The 15,216-nt window shown below is 36.5% G+C and overlaps 1 protein-coding gene across 2 annotated transcripts in view; it reads left to right on the forward strand.

Annotated features, from left to right (window-relative positions):
* The window catches only part of si:dkey-219c3.2 (transcription initiation factor TFIID subunit 4), a 42,150-nt gene that overhangs the window by 5,687 nt on the left and 21,247 nt on the right, over window positions 1–15,216 (forward strand). For both annotated transcript variants that reach the window (XM_058766567.1, XM_058766566.1), the window contains exons 9-12: window positions 542–711; window positions 3,051–3,181; window positions 4,693–4,818; window positions 7,410–7,466. In XM_058766567.1, the coding sequence (XP_058622550.1) occupies window positions 542–711; window positions 3,051–3,181; window positions 4,693–4,818; window positions 7,410–7,466 (484 nt within the window). The remainder of the gene's footprint in view (window positions 1–541; window positions 712–3,050; window positions 3,182–4,692; window positions 4,819–7,409; window positions 7,467–15,216) is intronic.

Genomic DNA, 15,216 nt, shown 5'->3' on the forward strand with positions numbered 1-15,216 from the left:
TTAATATGGTGAAGAAAAATGAATCCTTTTTAAAAAGATTAAAAATAAGTTTTGTATCAAACCCATTCTCCGCTAAGCTTTTCTTTAATAAACAAACACTGGCAGCTTCTCACTTACAAACATAGAAGACAATATTTGTTTTTAAAAATAAAATAATTATAAAATATACAGTAATTCTAGTACTGCATATTTTATATGCATTTATTTTTACAGTAATATAGTAATTATAGTCCTTTATAAGTAAATTAATATAGTATTATAATAATTATATAATATTATTAATATTACAACACGAAAACTGGAAATCTAAGTAAACCTTTTGGGGGGTCTGATTGTTTTCTTTATGCTTACACACACACACACACACACACACACATACATACATACATACATATATATATGTAGGTGTGTAGAATTTGTTTTATATATTTGTGAATATAGAAGTATATACACACACACATACATATAATATATCTATCTTAATATACCTGTTTCATACATGGTGAAACTCTTCTTGTCTCTCCTCCATTCGTGTCTGCAGGGATGATGACGACATCAATGACGTGGCATCCATGGCTGGTGTGAACCTAAATGAGGAGAACGCCCGTATCTTGGCCACGGGTTCGGAGCTAGTGGGCACCCAGATCCGTTCCTGTAAGGACGAGGCCTTCCTTCCTGCCAGCCTGCTCCACAAACGTCTCCTGGAGACTGGTACGCAATAACCCGCCACTGCAATACTCTCATCGGCAGTCTGGCAATGTGCTTGTCAGGATCAGTTTCTCCTGGCAGGTTTACAGTCATAAAGAGGTTTAGGCTGTACCGCCACTGTGTGGGCAGTTAATATTCTGTCTAATTACTGTATCAGTGTTGACTGACGTTGTTTGAGGGCGGATCTTTAAATGGGTGTGGGATTATGAATGGATTTAAACAAAAAGCTGATGAAAGCTGGCCCGATGAGACAGGAAAGATGTGTCACTCTTTTCTAAGCTTTATGATTCGGCTGCTTGATTTAAACGCCACACAGAGAGAAAGCTTTATTGATGATATTTTTGGCCAGATTTACAATCAGGCATATGAATAAAGTACACAAGGGCTCTGAACACTAATACTTTGTACTACATGACTTTAAAATCCACTTGCCATTCAGTAGCTTAAAACCCTAGAGTAATCAGTCATAAAGAAGCACTGTATAATTAGGCTAGATTCATATTTCTTAATGTAAATTGCATTTTTGCCAAAAATATATATATAAAAAATATATATTAACAATGGTTTTATTAATATTACTATTGCTGTTAATTCCTATATATTTATTCATGGACAAAATAACAAAGTAGAGAAAGGGCTTTTTTTTTAGATGACTAGTTATTTTTGTATTTATTTTATACTATTTATTAATATTTTATATATAGAGTGACCCACCCTAAACTTAAAAAGCAGAGATTCAGTGATTGGTAATGTTCCAGTCTTCTCTCCTTGATCTCCGCTTAAGACTAGGGCACTTTCTTGTGCACTTCCACTGGTCACTCACTTGCTAAGTCAGGCTAATGAATGTCCTGTGTCCGAGCTTGAGGCCTCCTCGGGCTGCGTATGAATACTTTATAGGCTGTCTTCTGATGGCTCTCTGTTAGTTTGCTGTGTGCTGAAATGTGAGGTTGCCTCGGGCCTCTTCCCTGACAAGGTCACTTGCATGCACTCTGAATGTCGCTGCCTAAACAAACAATGCACATTTTCAAACCTGTAAGACCTTCGTTCATCTTTGGAACACAAATTAAGAGATTTTTGATGAAATCCAAGAGCTTTGTGACCTTGAAGAGACAGCAACGTAACTGACACGTTCAAGGCCCAGAAAGGTAGTAAGGACATTGTTAAATAGTCCATGTGACATCAGTAGTTCAACCGTAATTTTATGAAGCCAGGAGAATGCTTTTTGTGCGCAAAGAAAACAAATATAATTTCTTCTCTTCCGTGTCACTCTTTGACACACGTTCACGAGTTGAAACACTGATGTCACATGGACTATTTTAATGATGTCCTTACTACCTTTCTGGGCCTTGAACGTGTCAGTTGCATTGATGTCAATGGAGGATCAGAAAGCTCTCAATTTCATCAAAAATATATTATTTTGTGTTCTGAAGATGAACGAAGGTCTTACAGGTTTGGAACGACATGAGGGTTTGTAATTAATGACCAAACTTTCCTTTTTGGGGGAACTATCCCTTTAATATTTTTTGGAATATTTCACAATATTACTAATGTGTACTTAGTATGCAAGCTAAATATTACCCATAATTCCCTGGAAATAAAGGCTGGTGGAAGTCTGCTGTCTTTTCTCCATTACTAAATAGGAAAAGGTGCATATCAACACAAAATAGGGTCCAGAATCAAGACCAGACACCCAAATTCTATACATGCAATCTGCAAACATACTGCACCAGCATCTCATTAATAATGATTAGTTAACCTTTGCATAAATCACTTTAAAGATGTCTTAAAGAGCAAAGAAGAAACAGGATACTGAGGCAGGTCTTTGGATCCCTCTCATCCAAAAAAGCGCCCTCCATTATTGTATTTAAGCAAACTCTTTCTCCCCCCGTGCGCTTGATTTAGCACACAGTGCATACCAATGAGTGCCTGCGGATATGTGCTATTACATGGAGCCCGGCTGTGGTTGTTATGCTGTCGCCAGGGGGGTGGAGTGTGTTAAAAATGTAAATCTTCCTCCGGGGGAGTTCTGTGTGTGTGTGTGTGTGTGATGATTTCAGCTTTATGGCTGGAGGAGGGAACGGGGAGGAGGTGTGTTGCGCCACCTGCTGGATGTGATGTGGAGAGAGTGATGGGAAGTGAGTGTGTGGGTGTGACAGATGCAAAGTGTGGCAGTGAAGTGTTTACCAGTTAAATTAGGTCATATCATGAGGCAGGTTTGAGAAGCAAAACAATAATACTTGTCTTTTAATTGGTTTGGTGCTCCAGGCACAAAGAATCACTTTTCTTTACTTTTCCTCTACCTTCCTGAGCGACTTTTAACACCAAACTTTGTATCGTTTCAGCCAAGAAGTTCGGCGTGACGGAGGTGTCAATGGAGACGGTCACTCTCATTTCTCATGCCACTCAGTCCAGGCTGCGCTCCATGCTGGAGAAAGTCTCGGCTGTTGCGCAACACCGCGTCGACTCCTGCAAAGTAAGAGCCAATACTTGAGACACTCGCTCAAGAACTTCAAAGAGAAACCACAAACTGACTTTTCCCGCCGAACATTTCTCATTATACATCCTTCATGCTGAAAATGCAACTGTTAATGTTAACTCTTACCTGAGTCTTGATCGTGGAAGATACACTAGTAAGACTTATAAGGGGTAAGGCTTTTGTTGTACAGAATCATACTAACTACTTATGATTCCTATTATAACTCCAAAGCAAAACTCTATCTTTTTTTTTTTTTTTTAATTGATCAGTTATACTAGCTTGATAAAAGATGTACTTTGATACATCTATCAAATAACTTGGAATTATGGACTGAAATGAAGGGATTTTATTTATTAAATATTCAGATGCAAAAGCCTCCAAGTACGTCTGACATATATATATTTTCAAACATTTATTAATAAATATAAATAATTTAATAATTATGAAATTATTAATAATTGAATATATTTTAAAATGTAATTTGTTTCTGTAAAGACAAAGCAAAATTTTCAGCAGCTATTACTCCAGACTTCAGTGTGTCATGATCTTTCAGAAATCTTTCTAATATGATGATTTGGCACTCAAGAAGCAAACAAAACAGTTGTGCTGCTTTACTATTTTTGTGGAAACCATAAGATCCTAAAATAATTCAGAAACCAAATTGGGATTGATCATAATAGGCTGTAATTGTTAATGTAGAGCACCAAAGTTTCCTGTGTTTGGTAAGTGAAAAAGACAGATTTTATATTATTCATTATTTAATTATCATATCTTAAATGATCCTGGTTTTATTAAACTTGTTATCATAGAAGACTGAAAGTAATGGAGCTTGAGTTAAAAAAAAAAAAAAAACTGTGGAAATCTAGACTTTCATTTTGTACTAAGAAAAATGGAAAATAAATGAAGCAAAGAGGATACGGTGTCATGTTGCGATTTGTCCCATTCTGATTTTGAAACAAACTGTTCAAAATGAGTAACTGGCACGGCTTTATGAAGTCAGCGTGTTGACATCAGCGAAAAACAAGCCAAACTTGAATGGAGACGGGAAAAGTTGGCCCTGCGAGTGAGGCACAGCCTCAGCGCAAAAGAAAGCGCGCGAGAAGAGATGAGAAGAGCAGTGCCGTTCCTGCTGCTAATAGGCTATAGCCTCAGAAGTGCATGAAAATGTGTGGCTTCCTGTGTGTGTGTGTGTGTGTGTGTGTGTGTGTGTGTGTGTGTGTGTGCGTTGCTCGGCTTTGGTCCTCCGCTGCGCCTCACGCAGCTCTTTTACCTGCAACGCTAGAACAACCATCGCTGGAAAAAGATTCGGGGGTTGCCTCGCAGAAACACTGCGAAACGCACAATTATCCCATTAGCTCTGGGTGACCTACTAACTTCACTTTTATTTACGCACGAAAGGGAAAAGAGTGAAACTTTAGGCAAGCTTGAGAAAAAGTTAGTTCACTCTTATAACAACGTAAAGGTGATGAACTTGTTGATGAGGAGTTTTGTTTTTTTTCTTCCACCAGGATGAGGAGCTCTACGAGCAGGCGTCAGATGTGCGGACCCAGCTGAAGTTCTTTGAGCAGCTGGAGAAGATTGAGAAGCAGAGGAAAGATGACGAAGAACGGGAGCTGCTAATGAAAGCCGCAAAAGTAGGTTTGAGTGATACGGGAGTGGCCGTTGGCGCCAGTCTGCCCATCAGCGCCTTGCTAGTGAACGCTGGCTTTTCCCGCACGTGTTGGCCACTGTTTAAAAGAAACCGGTTGTGCTTTTAAGCCTCGGAGAGAAAAGGCAGTGTTATTAAGACACAAGATTGCACTTGGTCTGCTTCATACTGTAGCAAATTGCAGTAATGGCAAAGCCAGAGGGATTTATCCAGTCTCGAGTTGATTTGATTGTACTATTGCCTGGACTGGAGTACATCAGGGGAAAGGGAATGAGTCTTCTGTTAGGGAGCGAGAGAGGATGTTTTAAATTTGCCTTGAAGTTGCTTTCTTTCTAAGGAAGTGACACTATCTCACTCAAGGAGTTTGTTGGGGAGGGAAAAATCATGTTATATGTAATGGATGAACCTTAAGGCATCACTACCTTTTTGGCACCAATCAAGTGAATGCTGCTTATAAATTAATCAAGAAGACTACATGGCTTTTTAAAAAACTGCTATATAGGTAGACATGAGGTTCAGAAGGAATTTTCTGGGTTTTAAGTGATATTGGCAGGGATGGACTGGTGGGTGGTTTTTGATACTACATTTTGTATATTTTAAATGTTAGGATGCAGCAATAATAAAATTCTGGCTGATACAGATAAGCTAGTAATTATTTTCAAATTATATAACTGATAAATTGATGATAGAAAAATTCTGTGCTATTTAAATAAGTTATTTTAAAAAATGAAAGCTGGAAATAAAATCTACACTTATAAAAATATATATTAAAAAAATACAAAAAATTAAACTAAAGTGAATTTAGGTATCGCAACATTATAAAGTACAGTATGAAAAGTCGATATTAGATTTAAAAAAAAAGATAAAAGATAAACTTGGAGGATAAAAGAATTAGATTATAAAAAGGTAATCACGTTAACATAAAGAAAATTAGCATGAATAATTAAATACCCAATACGAATAAATAAAAAACTGTAATATCAGCTTGTAATAAATGTAAAGTCAATTTTTGGGGGGATAGTAATTTTCTGTGGTAGTTAACTTAACTATATCACAGACACTGCCAATACAATTTGTATTGAACAAATCCCATCTCTCTTCGCCACATATTACTTTAAATTAAAATTCTGGTTTATGTAAGCCAATAATTATTTTCATGTTATGGCAAATAACCGATAACTGTCAGATATTAAAATCAATCGTTAATCAATCATGCTAAAAGTGAGACATTGCAACATAATATTGTACAGTATCAAAAATGTATATATTAATTTCGAGATTTATGCAAAGATTACATTTTGCAGTGATGTTAGTTAATTAGAAATGATTACATTAACTTCAGGGGGCGTAAGATGATGATCTAGACCAGTGGTTCTCAAACCTGTCCTGGAGGCCCCCTGCCCTGCACATTTTGTATGTCTCCCTTATTAGACACACCCAAATCAGGTCTTGCAGTCTCTACTAATGAGCTGATGATTTGAATCAGGTGTGTTAGATGAGGGAGACATGCAGGGGTGCCTCCAGGACAGGTTTGAAAACCACTGATCTAGGAGGAGGAATATGAAGGAGGAACCGAGAATAAACAATGTCCAAAAATTGGTTACCAAATAGGCTTCTCAATTTTAATTTTAATTTTAGATTTCTCAAATTTAAAAAAAATAATATCTGTAATATCAGCTGATACTTAATGTACACAATTTTGTGGGATGATACTTGCATTGAAACCAGAACATTTAGTTTTTTTTTTTTTTAAACCAAAACCAATTAAATCCCATCTCTCTATATAAATCTGTTCAGGAACAGAATTGCATATTACTCGCATATCAGTTCCTAACTATTTCATTTGTGACGGTGGCACTTGAGACTGCATATAGATTCCAAAGCAGCAACAAACGGCTAGTAGCAACTTCCCAGCATGCATTGCTCTCCCTTGAAGTTTCACTCCTTAAGATACGGTGGGGGTGTGACAGTTCCCCACAGGAATAGGACATGGCAACATGAAAGCAGAGGTAATTAGTTGACTTAAACGACAAAAGCTGATGATGACGCCGACGATGTCCTGCTCCAGAGTGAATCCCAGTGCACCGCCGTCCCTATTCTAATTAATGCAGTCGGCTAATTGAGATGTCAGCCAGAAGATAATTGTTCTTATGTTTTCTGTTGCCGGTCTCATATAAATAATGTTTGGGAATAGACTTGACCCATTTACTTTTTCATTTGTCATCATTATGGAATTATTGTCACAGGCCCTTAATGTTTTCTTAATGTACAGCAAAAGTTTAGGACAAAGGATGGAATTTTTTGTCGTTATTCTCTCGTAATAGTGTTGTTTCATATTTTTATTCTGACATTTTTCCTGTGAAACACAAATTTGAAGAATATTTACAGCAAAAATCAGTTTGGAATGGCGTATGAGTAAATAATGACTATATTCATTTTTGGATGAACTGTTTCTTTGTGTTTGTTACACTTTGATTGTTTTCTGAACGGATATTTCTGCTCTAATTTTGTTCATCTAAATCCTGGATCTAATTTAAACCGGTCTATTTTAGTTCTAATGTTTCTCTTTGCTTGCAGAGCCGCTCGAGGCAGGAGGATCCCGAACAGGCTCGGCTTAAACAGAAAGCTAAAGAGGTGAGCTTTATGGAAGACTATTTAATAGTACTAATAAAAGTGCTCGACATACATTTTTCATGATTATGCCATTGCTATGACTTTGACATCATTTAGTCTGACATTGAGACAAATGGTCTCATACGTTTCCTAACAAGTTTATTACCGCATGGGGGAGGAAGTCATCATTTTGCTCAGATGTCACACCGCCTTGCTGCCATCATGAGTCTAATATGGGCTAATCTTTGGCTTGTGGGGGGCATGACATGTCTGAGCACTAGAGATTTTTCATCAGGTTTAATGGCAATGAAAGCAAAATTATCTCATTCCGTGGAAGCAAAAGCAGGTATTTTGAAAAATAGTTGCTGTTTTCTATTCAGGAAGAATGAATGGGGACTGGTGCTGTCAATCTTCAAACAAGATACTAAAGCACTACAAGTATCAAAAATGATTCATACGTGTGCTATATTTTAAGTTTTAAGAACTCAAACAATTGCTTTGTTTCTGAAACCTGAAAGCTCCAGTCCACAATCATTGTTTTTGCATGATCAAGTGTGACTAGAAAAAAAATTCCTTCTGTTTTTTTTTTTTTGTTGTTGTTTTGTTTTTTTGCATATACATTTGAATTATTTTTCTTTAGAAGTGACCCGTTTCAGCTTGGATTAGTTGGGAGTCCTCATTAGCACAGTGAACAGCTTTGAGGCTGTAATTTTCATTGAATGCCAAACAGGAACTCAACAATTTTGGATACAGAAATTGGCCCATTTAAAAAAAAAAAAAACATGCCTCTGTTGTCATTTCCCCTCCGTTCTGTAAATAAGCAGTTTACACACCATATGTCGCTATGTCACCATATGTCTCTGTTTGTATTGACAACCACTGTTAGATCTCATCCGTCAAAGAGGATCTTTTCTGAACCCCAGCGATCATTCGAAGCATGTTTTATTCAAATCTAGAGCCGCAGAGCCCATTGTCTCTCTGTTGCTGTGGATATATTGTTTGTTTCAGCACTCTGTTGTTTTTCTTACCTGAGGGCATATCGTTATGGAGAAAGAAAGAAGCACTTCTTGAAGCTTCTTTGGTCTTGCTGCATCTCCTTTTTTCAGATCACAGTATAGCTAACTAGACTAGTAAAGAGAAACGCTGAACAGCACAGTTCTATATATTTATTTACATGGTTCACCTCAAAGCAAAATGGCAGCTGCTCTTCTTTGTTGAAGACCTGTCTTAAAGCCTAGACAGCTGCCTCTGAACCTGTCTCTGATTTCTTACCTTGCTCTTACTGAAACAAGAAGTTGGAGTGGGACATGTCAAAAGGGTCATGTCCTTTTTTTATATAGGAGATTTTTACGGATTCAGAAAATATCCTCTCTTTTCCAGTTAAGCTAGCAGTAGTTTTTTATTTTACCCAGGCAGCACAGTAAAATTTTGTGTGTGTTATTTTATATATAATATAAATTTTATATATATATATATATATATATATATATATATATATATATATATATATATATACACACACACACACATATATATATATATATATATATATATATATATATATATATATATATATATATATATATATATATATATATATATGTAAATATTTATAATTTTGTAATATATAATAGTGTATGTGTGTCAAACAAATATACATGCGTATATAACTATATATTAGGGGTGTAATGGTACACAAATATGACGGTTCAGTACGTACCTCAGTTGTAATGTTACGGTCACAGCAGGGGAAAAATAAACTTTTTTTTTTTTTTTTTTTTTTTTAAATAAACAGTGGTTTACTGAACAAGTTGCTCTTTCTTTAAATACATTGTAGTTAAAATTTTCTTAGTGATAAAAATTTACCTCAACTTATGCTTAACTAAAGGGAGCCCTTTTACATTATAAGGTTACAATTAGGCCTAACAACTTAACCCAAACTTAAATTTAATTACTATTTATTTTTAAATAGATGATCAACACTCAACTTTAAAAAAAAAAAAAAAAAAATGTATGCCAACATGTAAATTGCACATAATGCAGTTTTTAAGTTAACTTAAACGTTAACGTTTATACAGCAATCTGTCATGCCACATCAAATACTGTCAAAACGGCATTTATTATTTGAATTTCCTGGGGAAAAAAAAAAATAAAATTCTGTATTCGTTCGGTACACATGCGTACCGAACCGAAACGGTTTGGTATGTACAGGTGCTGGTCATATAATTAGAATATCATCAAAAAGTTGATTTATTTCACTAATTCCATTCAAAAAGTGAAACTTGTATATTATATTCATTCATTACACACAGACTGATATATTTCAAATGTTTATTTCTTTTAATTTTGATGATTAAAGCTTACAGCTCATGAAAGTCAAAAATCAGTATCTCAAAATATTAGAATATTTACATTTGAGTTTGAATAAATGACCATCCCTACAGTATAAATTCTGGGTATCTCTTGTTCTTTGAAACCACAATAATGGGGAAGACTGCTGACTTGGCAATGATCCAGAAGACGAACATTGACACCCTCCACAAAGATGGTAAGTCACAGAGGGTCATTACTGAAAGGTGTGGCTGTTTACAGAGTGCTGTATCAAAGCATATTAAATGCAAAGTTGACTGGAAGGAAGAATTTGGGTAGGAAAAGGTGCACAAGCAACAGGGATGACCGCAAGCTTGAGAATACAGTCAAGCAAAGCTGATTCAAACACTTGGGAGAGCTTCACAAGGAGAGAACTGAAGCTGGAGTCAGTGCATCAAGAGTCACCACGCTCAGGCGTCTTCAGGAAAAGGGCTACCAAGCCACTTCTGAACCAGAGACAACGTCAGAAGCATCTTAACTGGGCTGTGGAGAAAAGAACTGGACTGTTGCTCAGTGGTCCAAAGTCCTCTTTTCAGATGAAAGTAAATTTTACATTTCATTTGGAAATCAAGGTCCCAGAGTCTGAAGGAAGAGTGGAGAGGCACAGAATCCATGTTGCTTGAAGTCCAGTGTGAAGTTTCCACAGTCAGTGATGATTTGGGCTGCCATGTCATCTGCTGGTGTTGGTCCACTGTGTTTTCTGATGTCCACAGTCAACGCAGCCATCTACCAGGAAATGTTAGAGCACTTCATGCTTCCTTCTGTTGACAAGCTTTATGGAGATGCTGATTTCATTTTCCAGCAGGACTTGGCACCTGCCCACACTGCCAAAGGTACCAAAAGCTGGTTCAATGACCATGGTGTTACTGTGCTTGATTGGCCAGCAAACTCGCCTGACCTGAACCCCATAGAGAATCTGTGGGGTATTGTCAAGAGGAAGATGAGAGACACCAGACCCAACAATGCAGATGAGCTGAAGGCCACTATCAGAGCAACCTGGGCTCTCATAACACCTGAGCAGTGCCACAGACTGATCGACTCCATGCCACGCCGCATTGCTGCAGTAATTCAGGCAAAAGGAGCCCCAACTAAGTATTGAGTGCTGTACATGCTCATACTTTTCATGTTTATACTTTTCAGTTGGCCAAGATTTCTAAAAATCCTTTCTTTGTATTGGTCTTAAGTAATATTCTAATATTTTGAGATACTGATTTTTGACTTTCATGAGCTGTAAGCTCTAATCATCAAAATTAAAAGAAATAAACATTTGAAATATATCAGTCTGTGTGTAATGAATGAATATAATATACAAGTTTCACTTTTTGAATGGAATTAATGAAATAAATCAACTTTTTGATGTTATTCTAATTATATGACCAGCACATGTATACGTGTACAGTTACACCCCTAATATATATATATATATATATATAACTTTTTTTTTTTTATTATTGAACATTCTTCAAAAGTCTATTTACAATTAATGCTAAGCTTTTGCTTAATGTTTTCAATAATCACTTTTATTTATATAGCTGTAGTGTATTTTAGAATTGAAAAGTGTTAAACACTTCTGGAGGTGTTATATTTTATCGTATTTTAACCATACAGATTGTTTGTTGATTCAGTCAACAAAACAAACCAATCAACATCTTCATTTAGCGCCCGAGATTTTCGAGTTGTACACATATTCTAATGCTAGTGGGATGTGAAAACAGTTTTTGGAAACTTGCTCTGCTGTCTTGTTTTCTTGGATTGTTACATTGGCTCATTATCAAGGGTTTATGCCTCGTGCTTCACCTTGTTAATAAGGAGTTCTGGAAGGTGATAGATCCTCCGAACACCCCAGAGCTCAAAACTGCCACTCACTCGCAGAAAGAGCTCAGCAGCTGATATTCAGCATATCAAAGACTCCCAGAATCGAGCTAGAATTAGGATCAGGAATCGTGTTTCGTGTTTTCTCACATCCTTGACTTCATCTAGCACCCCTAATTTGAACTGCTACACTCGGCATCAACCTGTGCGGTTATTAAGGTGTTTCTCTCAGGCGAGTCATTCTGGTGGGCCGGACTGCAGATAAGGATCAATAGAGATGGAGAGCAGCGCTGGCAGGCTCACTGTCTCTGCCTTTCTCTCTTGTGCCTGACCTTTGTAAATGATTATAGACTACAAGCATTTCTTTCTTTGCCGCCTCCTGTCTCTGTCTCACAAATAGACAGGTAGGCAATTGAGAGAAAATGACATTTCGACAAAACTAGTACTTTCTAAACTCCACATCAACATCACAGTAATACAGCAATATACAAAATCATTTTTTAAAATTGATTTTATATATAATTACATTTTCTGTTCAAATGTTTTGGATCAGTGCAAAGATTTAAAAAAATAATAATAATTAAATATTAAAGAAGCATAATATAATACTTTTCAACATTGTTAATGTTTCTTGAACAGCAAATCATTAGAATGATTTCTGAAGGATCATGTGACACTGAAAAGCGGAGTAATGATGCTGAAATTCAGCTTTGCATCACAGGAATAAATTATATTTTAAAACATTAAAATAGACATAAACTCTTTTAAATTATTGTGAAATATATTTCTCTCTCTCTCTCTCTATATAGTCTACTTTCAGGACTTTTATGAAAATCTGATGATGTTTTGGGTCATTTATGCAGAAATATAGAAAATTCTAAAGGGTTCACAAACTTTCAAGCAGCGCAATATATATTTGTGTGTGCTTGTTACATCATTATAGCTGTATAATTTAGATATTTCACAATATTACTATTAATGTTTTTACTAAAAGCTGTATTGGTATGCATAAGACTTAAAGAAAAATGGCTGACTCCAAACTTTTGTAAGGTGGTGTGTGTATATATTTTATTCTAAAAATGTGTAAACGGATGATATACATCATCTATTAATATAATATAATGGCTGCATATAGATTCCAAATAGATTAACAACTTGAATTTTCACTCGTATCTTAAGAGTAATGCATGCTAGGAAGTTGCTACTAGCCATTTGTTGCTGCTTTGGAATCTATATGCAGTGTCAAGATGATTTTAATTGATACTATTTATGATTTTAAAAAAAGAACAATGCATTTTAAGGTAGGGCTGGGCGATATATCTCATGCGTTATGCATGCGCATCTCGTCAGTAAAGCCGGTTCCTTGATTAGCGGTAAACAATCACTGACAAGCTACACAATATCGCATTCATTATCGCAGATGAATCGCCTTCGATAATGAAAGCGATATTGCCTAGCTTGTAAGTGAACTACGGCTCTGTGTATTAAATGCCGCTCCATTTGAAAACAGTTGATGGAGATTTACCACTAATCAAGGAACCGGCTTTACTGACGAGATGCGCATGCATATCGCATGAGATATATCGCCCAGCCCTAAATTTGTTATGACTGAAATAGTTCAGCATTTTGAAACACTCTGTCTACCATTGGTCATCCAAACAAATAGTCCTGCCTCAAACTTGCACAAATGTTTAAGAAAACATTTTTTATATTATCAAAAAAAAATTACACACTTCAGCTTTCATTTCAGAGGTGATAACTGGACTGTTAATAAACATGCAGATTTGTGAGGTCGTGTGAAAGAAATGTAAAGCATTCATTGTTATTGCATACTATATTGAATGCATACTGGTTTACAGTATGTACTGTGCAGCAAGTAGTATGCTACTATTCCATTCTGATTTTAAGCAAGCGAGTGGAGGTTCTCCAATCAGTATTCGTTAGTAGTACTAGTAACGTTAGGGAGCAAAGAACACTATGTAGGGAGCATGTCAATCGGAACACAGTTCATGCACGTAGCTCTCTTCTAACAAGCTGGTTATCTGAATCGGGTGTGTTAACTAAGAGAGACATGCAAAATATGCAGAGACGGGGCTCGCGAGGACTGGAATTAGGAACTGCTGGGTTATATCACGTGTCGTTCACCGGTGAGAACTTTTATAGTACAGTTAGTAAAAGTACTACAATACCAGGAAGGAAGATCGGGTTGTTGATGTTTGCCTGCCATTCTCGCTCTGTCTGCAATAGCGTACGTGAACGCGCTGATGACTTATCCTGTCTGCGCGAACAGGGTGCGCAGAGGTATGCAAATACATACGTTGACAGGCAGGTAGGAAAGACAATTAAAACGCTCGGACCGAGCGTTTTGATTGGATGAAAATTTCTTGGTCCTACGCCTTCCACAGAATATATAAATACAGATAAATACATTTAGACCACTTAACTTTATGATTGCTATCGGGATGCGAAGAGACTTTCAATCAGCATAACAAAAAATGTTTCTGAAGACAATCACCTATTGCACCTGATTATGTGGAGCTACAGAGCTCTGGATTACAGATGGCGTAACTAGGTTCCTCTTTCACTCCTCATCAAATAATCGAATACGAACGCAAGTCAGTGCTCTAGCTGTAGGCGGTGAGAAAAGATCAGCCGCGACACCAAACAGTCCCTGTCCTTCTAGAACCATCGGGTAAACACCGCGAGTCGCTGCATTGTGTCCGTACAGGGCCTCCTTACCTCACATTACTTAAAATAGATTCACACACACTCCACCGTCGTCTCTTTTATGTGCCCTCGGGCAAATTCACCGTAGCTGTCAGGGGCAGGTGAAAGTTCAGTGCACCAGATCACTGACATGCAGCGGTGGCGCTGGCCGTGTTTACGTGTCAGCTCACTCTCTCCGGGGCATCCATGCGTGTGCATGCAATGTGCACGACTTCCCTTCCGATTAGCATAACCCTGACTTAATTAGCATGTAAACGTTGCCTTGAATTAGCGGTTTGTCAATTTCCCCCTCTTCATTGTTATTTAGTTTGTATTTGTGAAAGGAGGGGCGGGCGGCGCAATTATTTGGACAAATTGTTTCTAGCAGCACAAGTGACAAATTCAGTCAATTAAAAGTAATCTACATACACAATGGAAATGTTTTACTCTGCGACTGATTTACGTCATTCCTGCAAAAGGAAAACAGTGTTACAATCGTTTTTCTCTTGTGTTCCCTCATAGATCCATCTGTAAGACTCAAATATCCCTTTATCAGTTGACACAAAAACAGAAATTTGTTCATATTAAATCACAATATACTAGATATCATTAAACACTATTAATATAAAGTTTTTTTTTTTAAATCTGTAGGTGAAAGGTCTGTTTAATCAATGTAATATATTTTAACATATGATATACACAATTTATTAAAACATAAACACATATATATATTTACATATATTTACAGGGATGGGCAGTATTTCAAATACAGAATACTATTTTGTATTTAAATAACTTTGAAATTTTTTTTATGTATTTTTGTATTTAAATACATTTCATCTAAGTATTTTTGTATTTTCAAAATACATAAAATACTTTTTGC

This window comes from Onychostoma macrolepis, chromosome 25 (assembly GCF_012432095.1).
Source record: "Onychostoma macrolepis isolate SWU-2019 chromosome 25, ASM1243209v1, whole genome shotgun sequence".
In the NCBI taxonomy this organism is placed as follows: domain Eukaryota; kingdom Metazoa; phylum Chordata; class Actinopteri; order Cypriniformes; family Cyprinidae; genus Onychostoma; species Onychostoma macrolepis.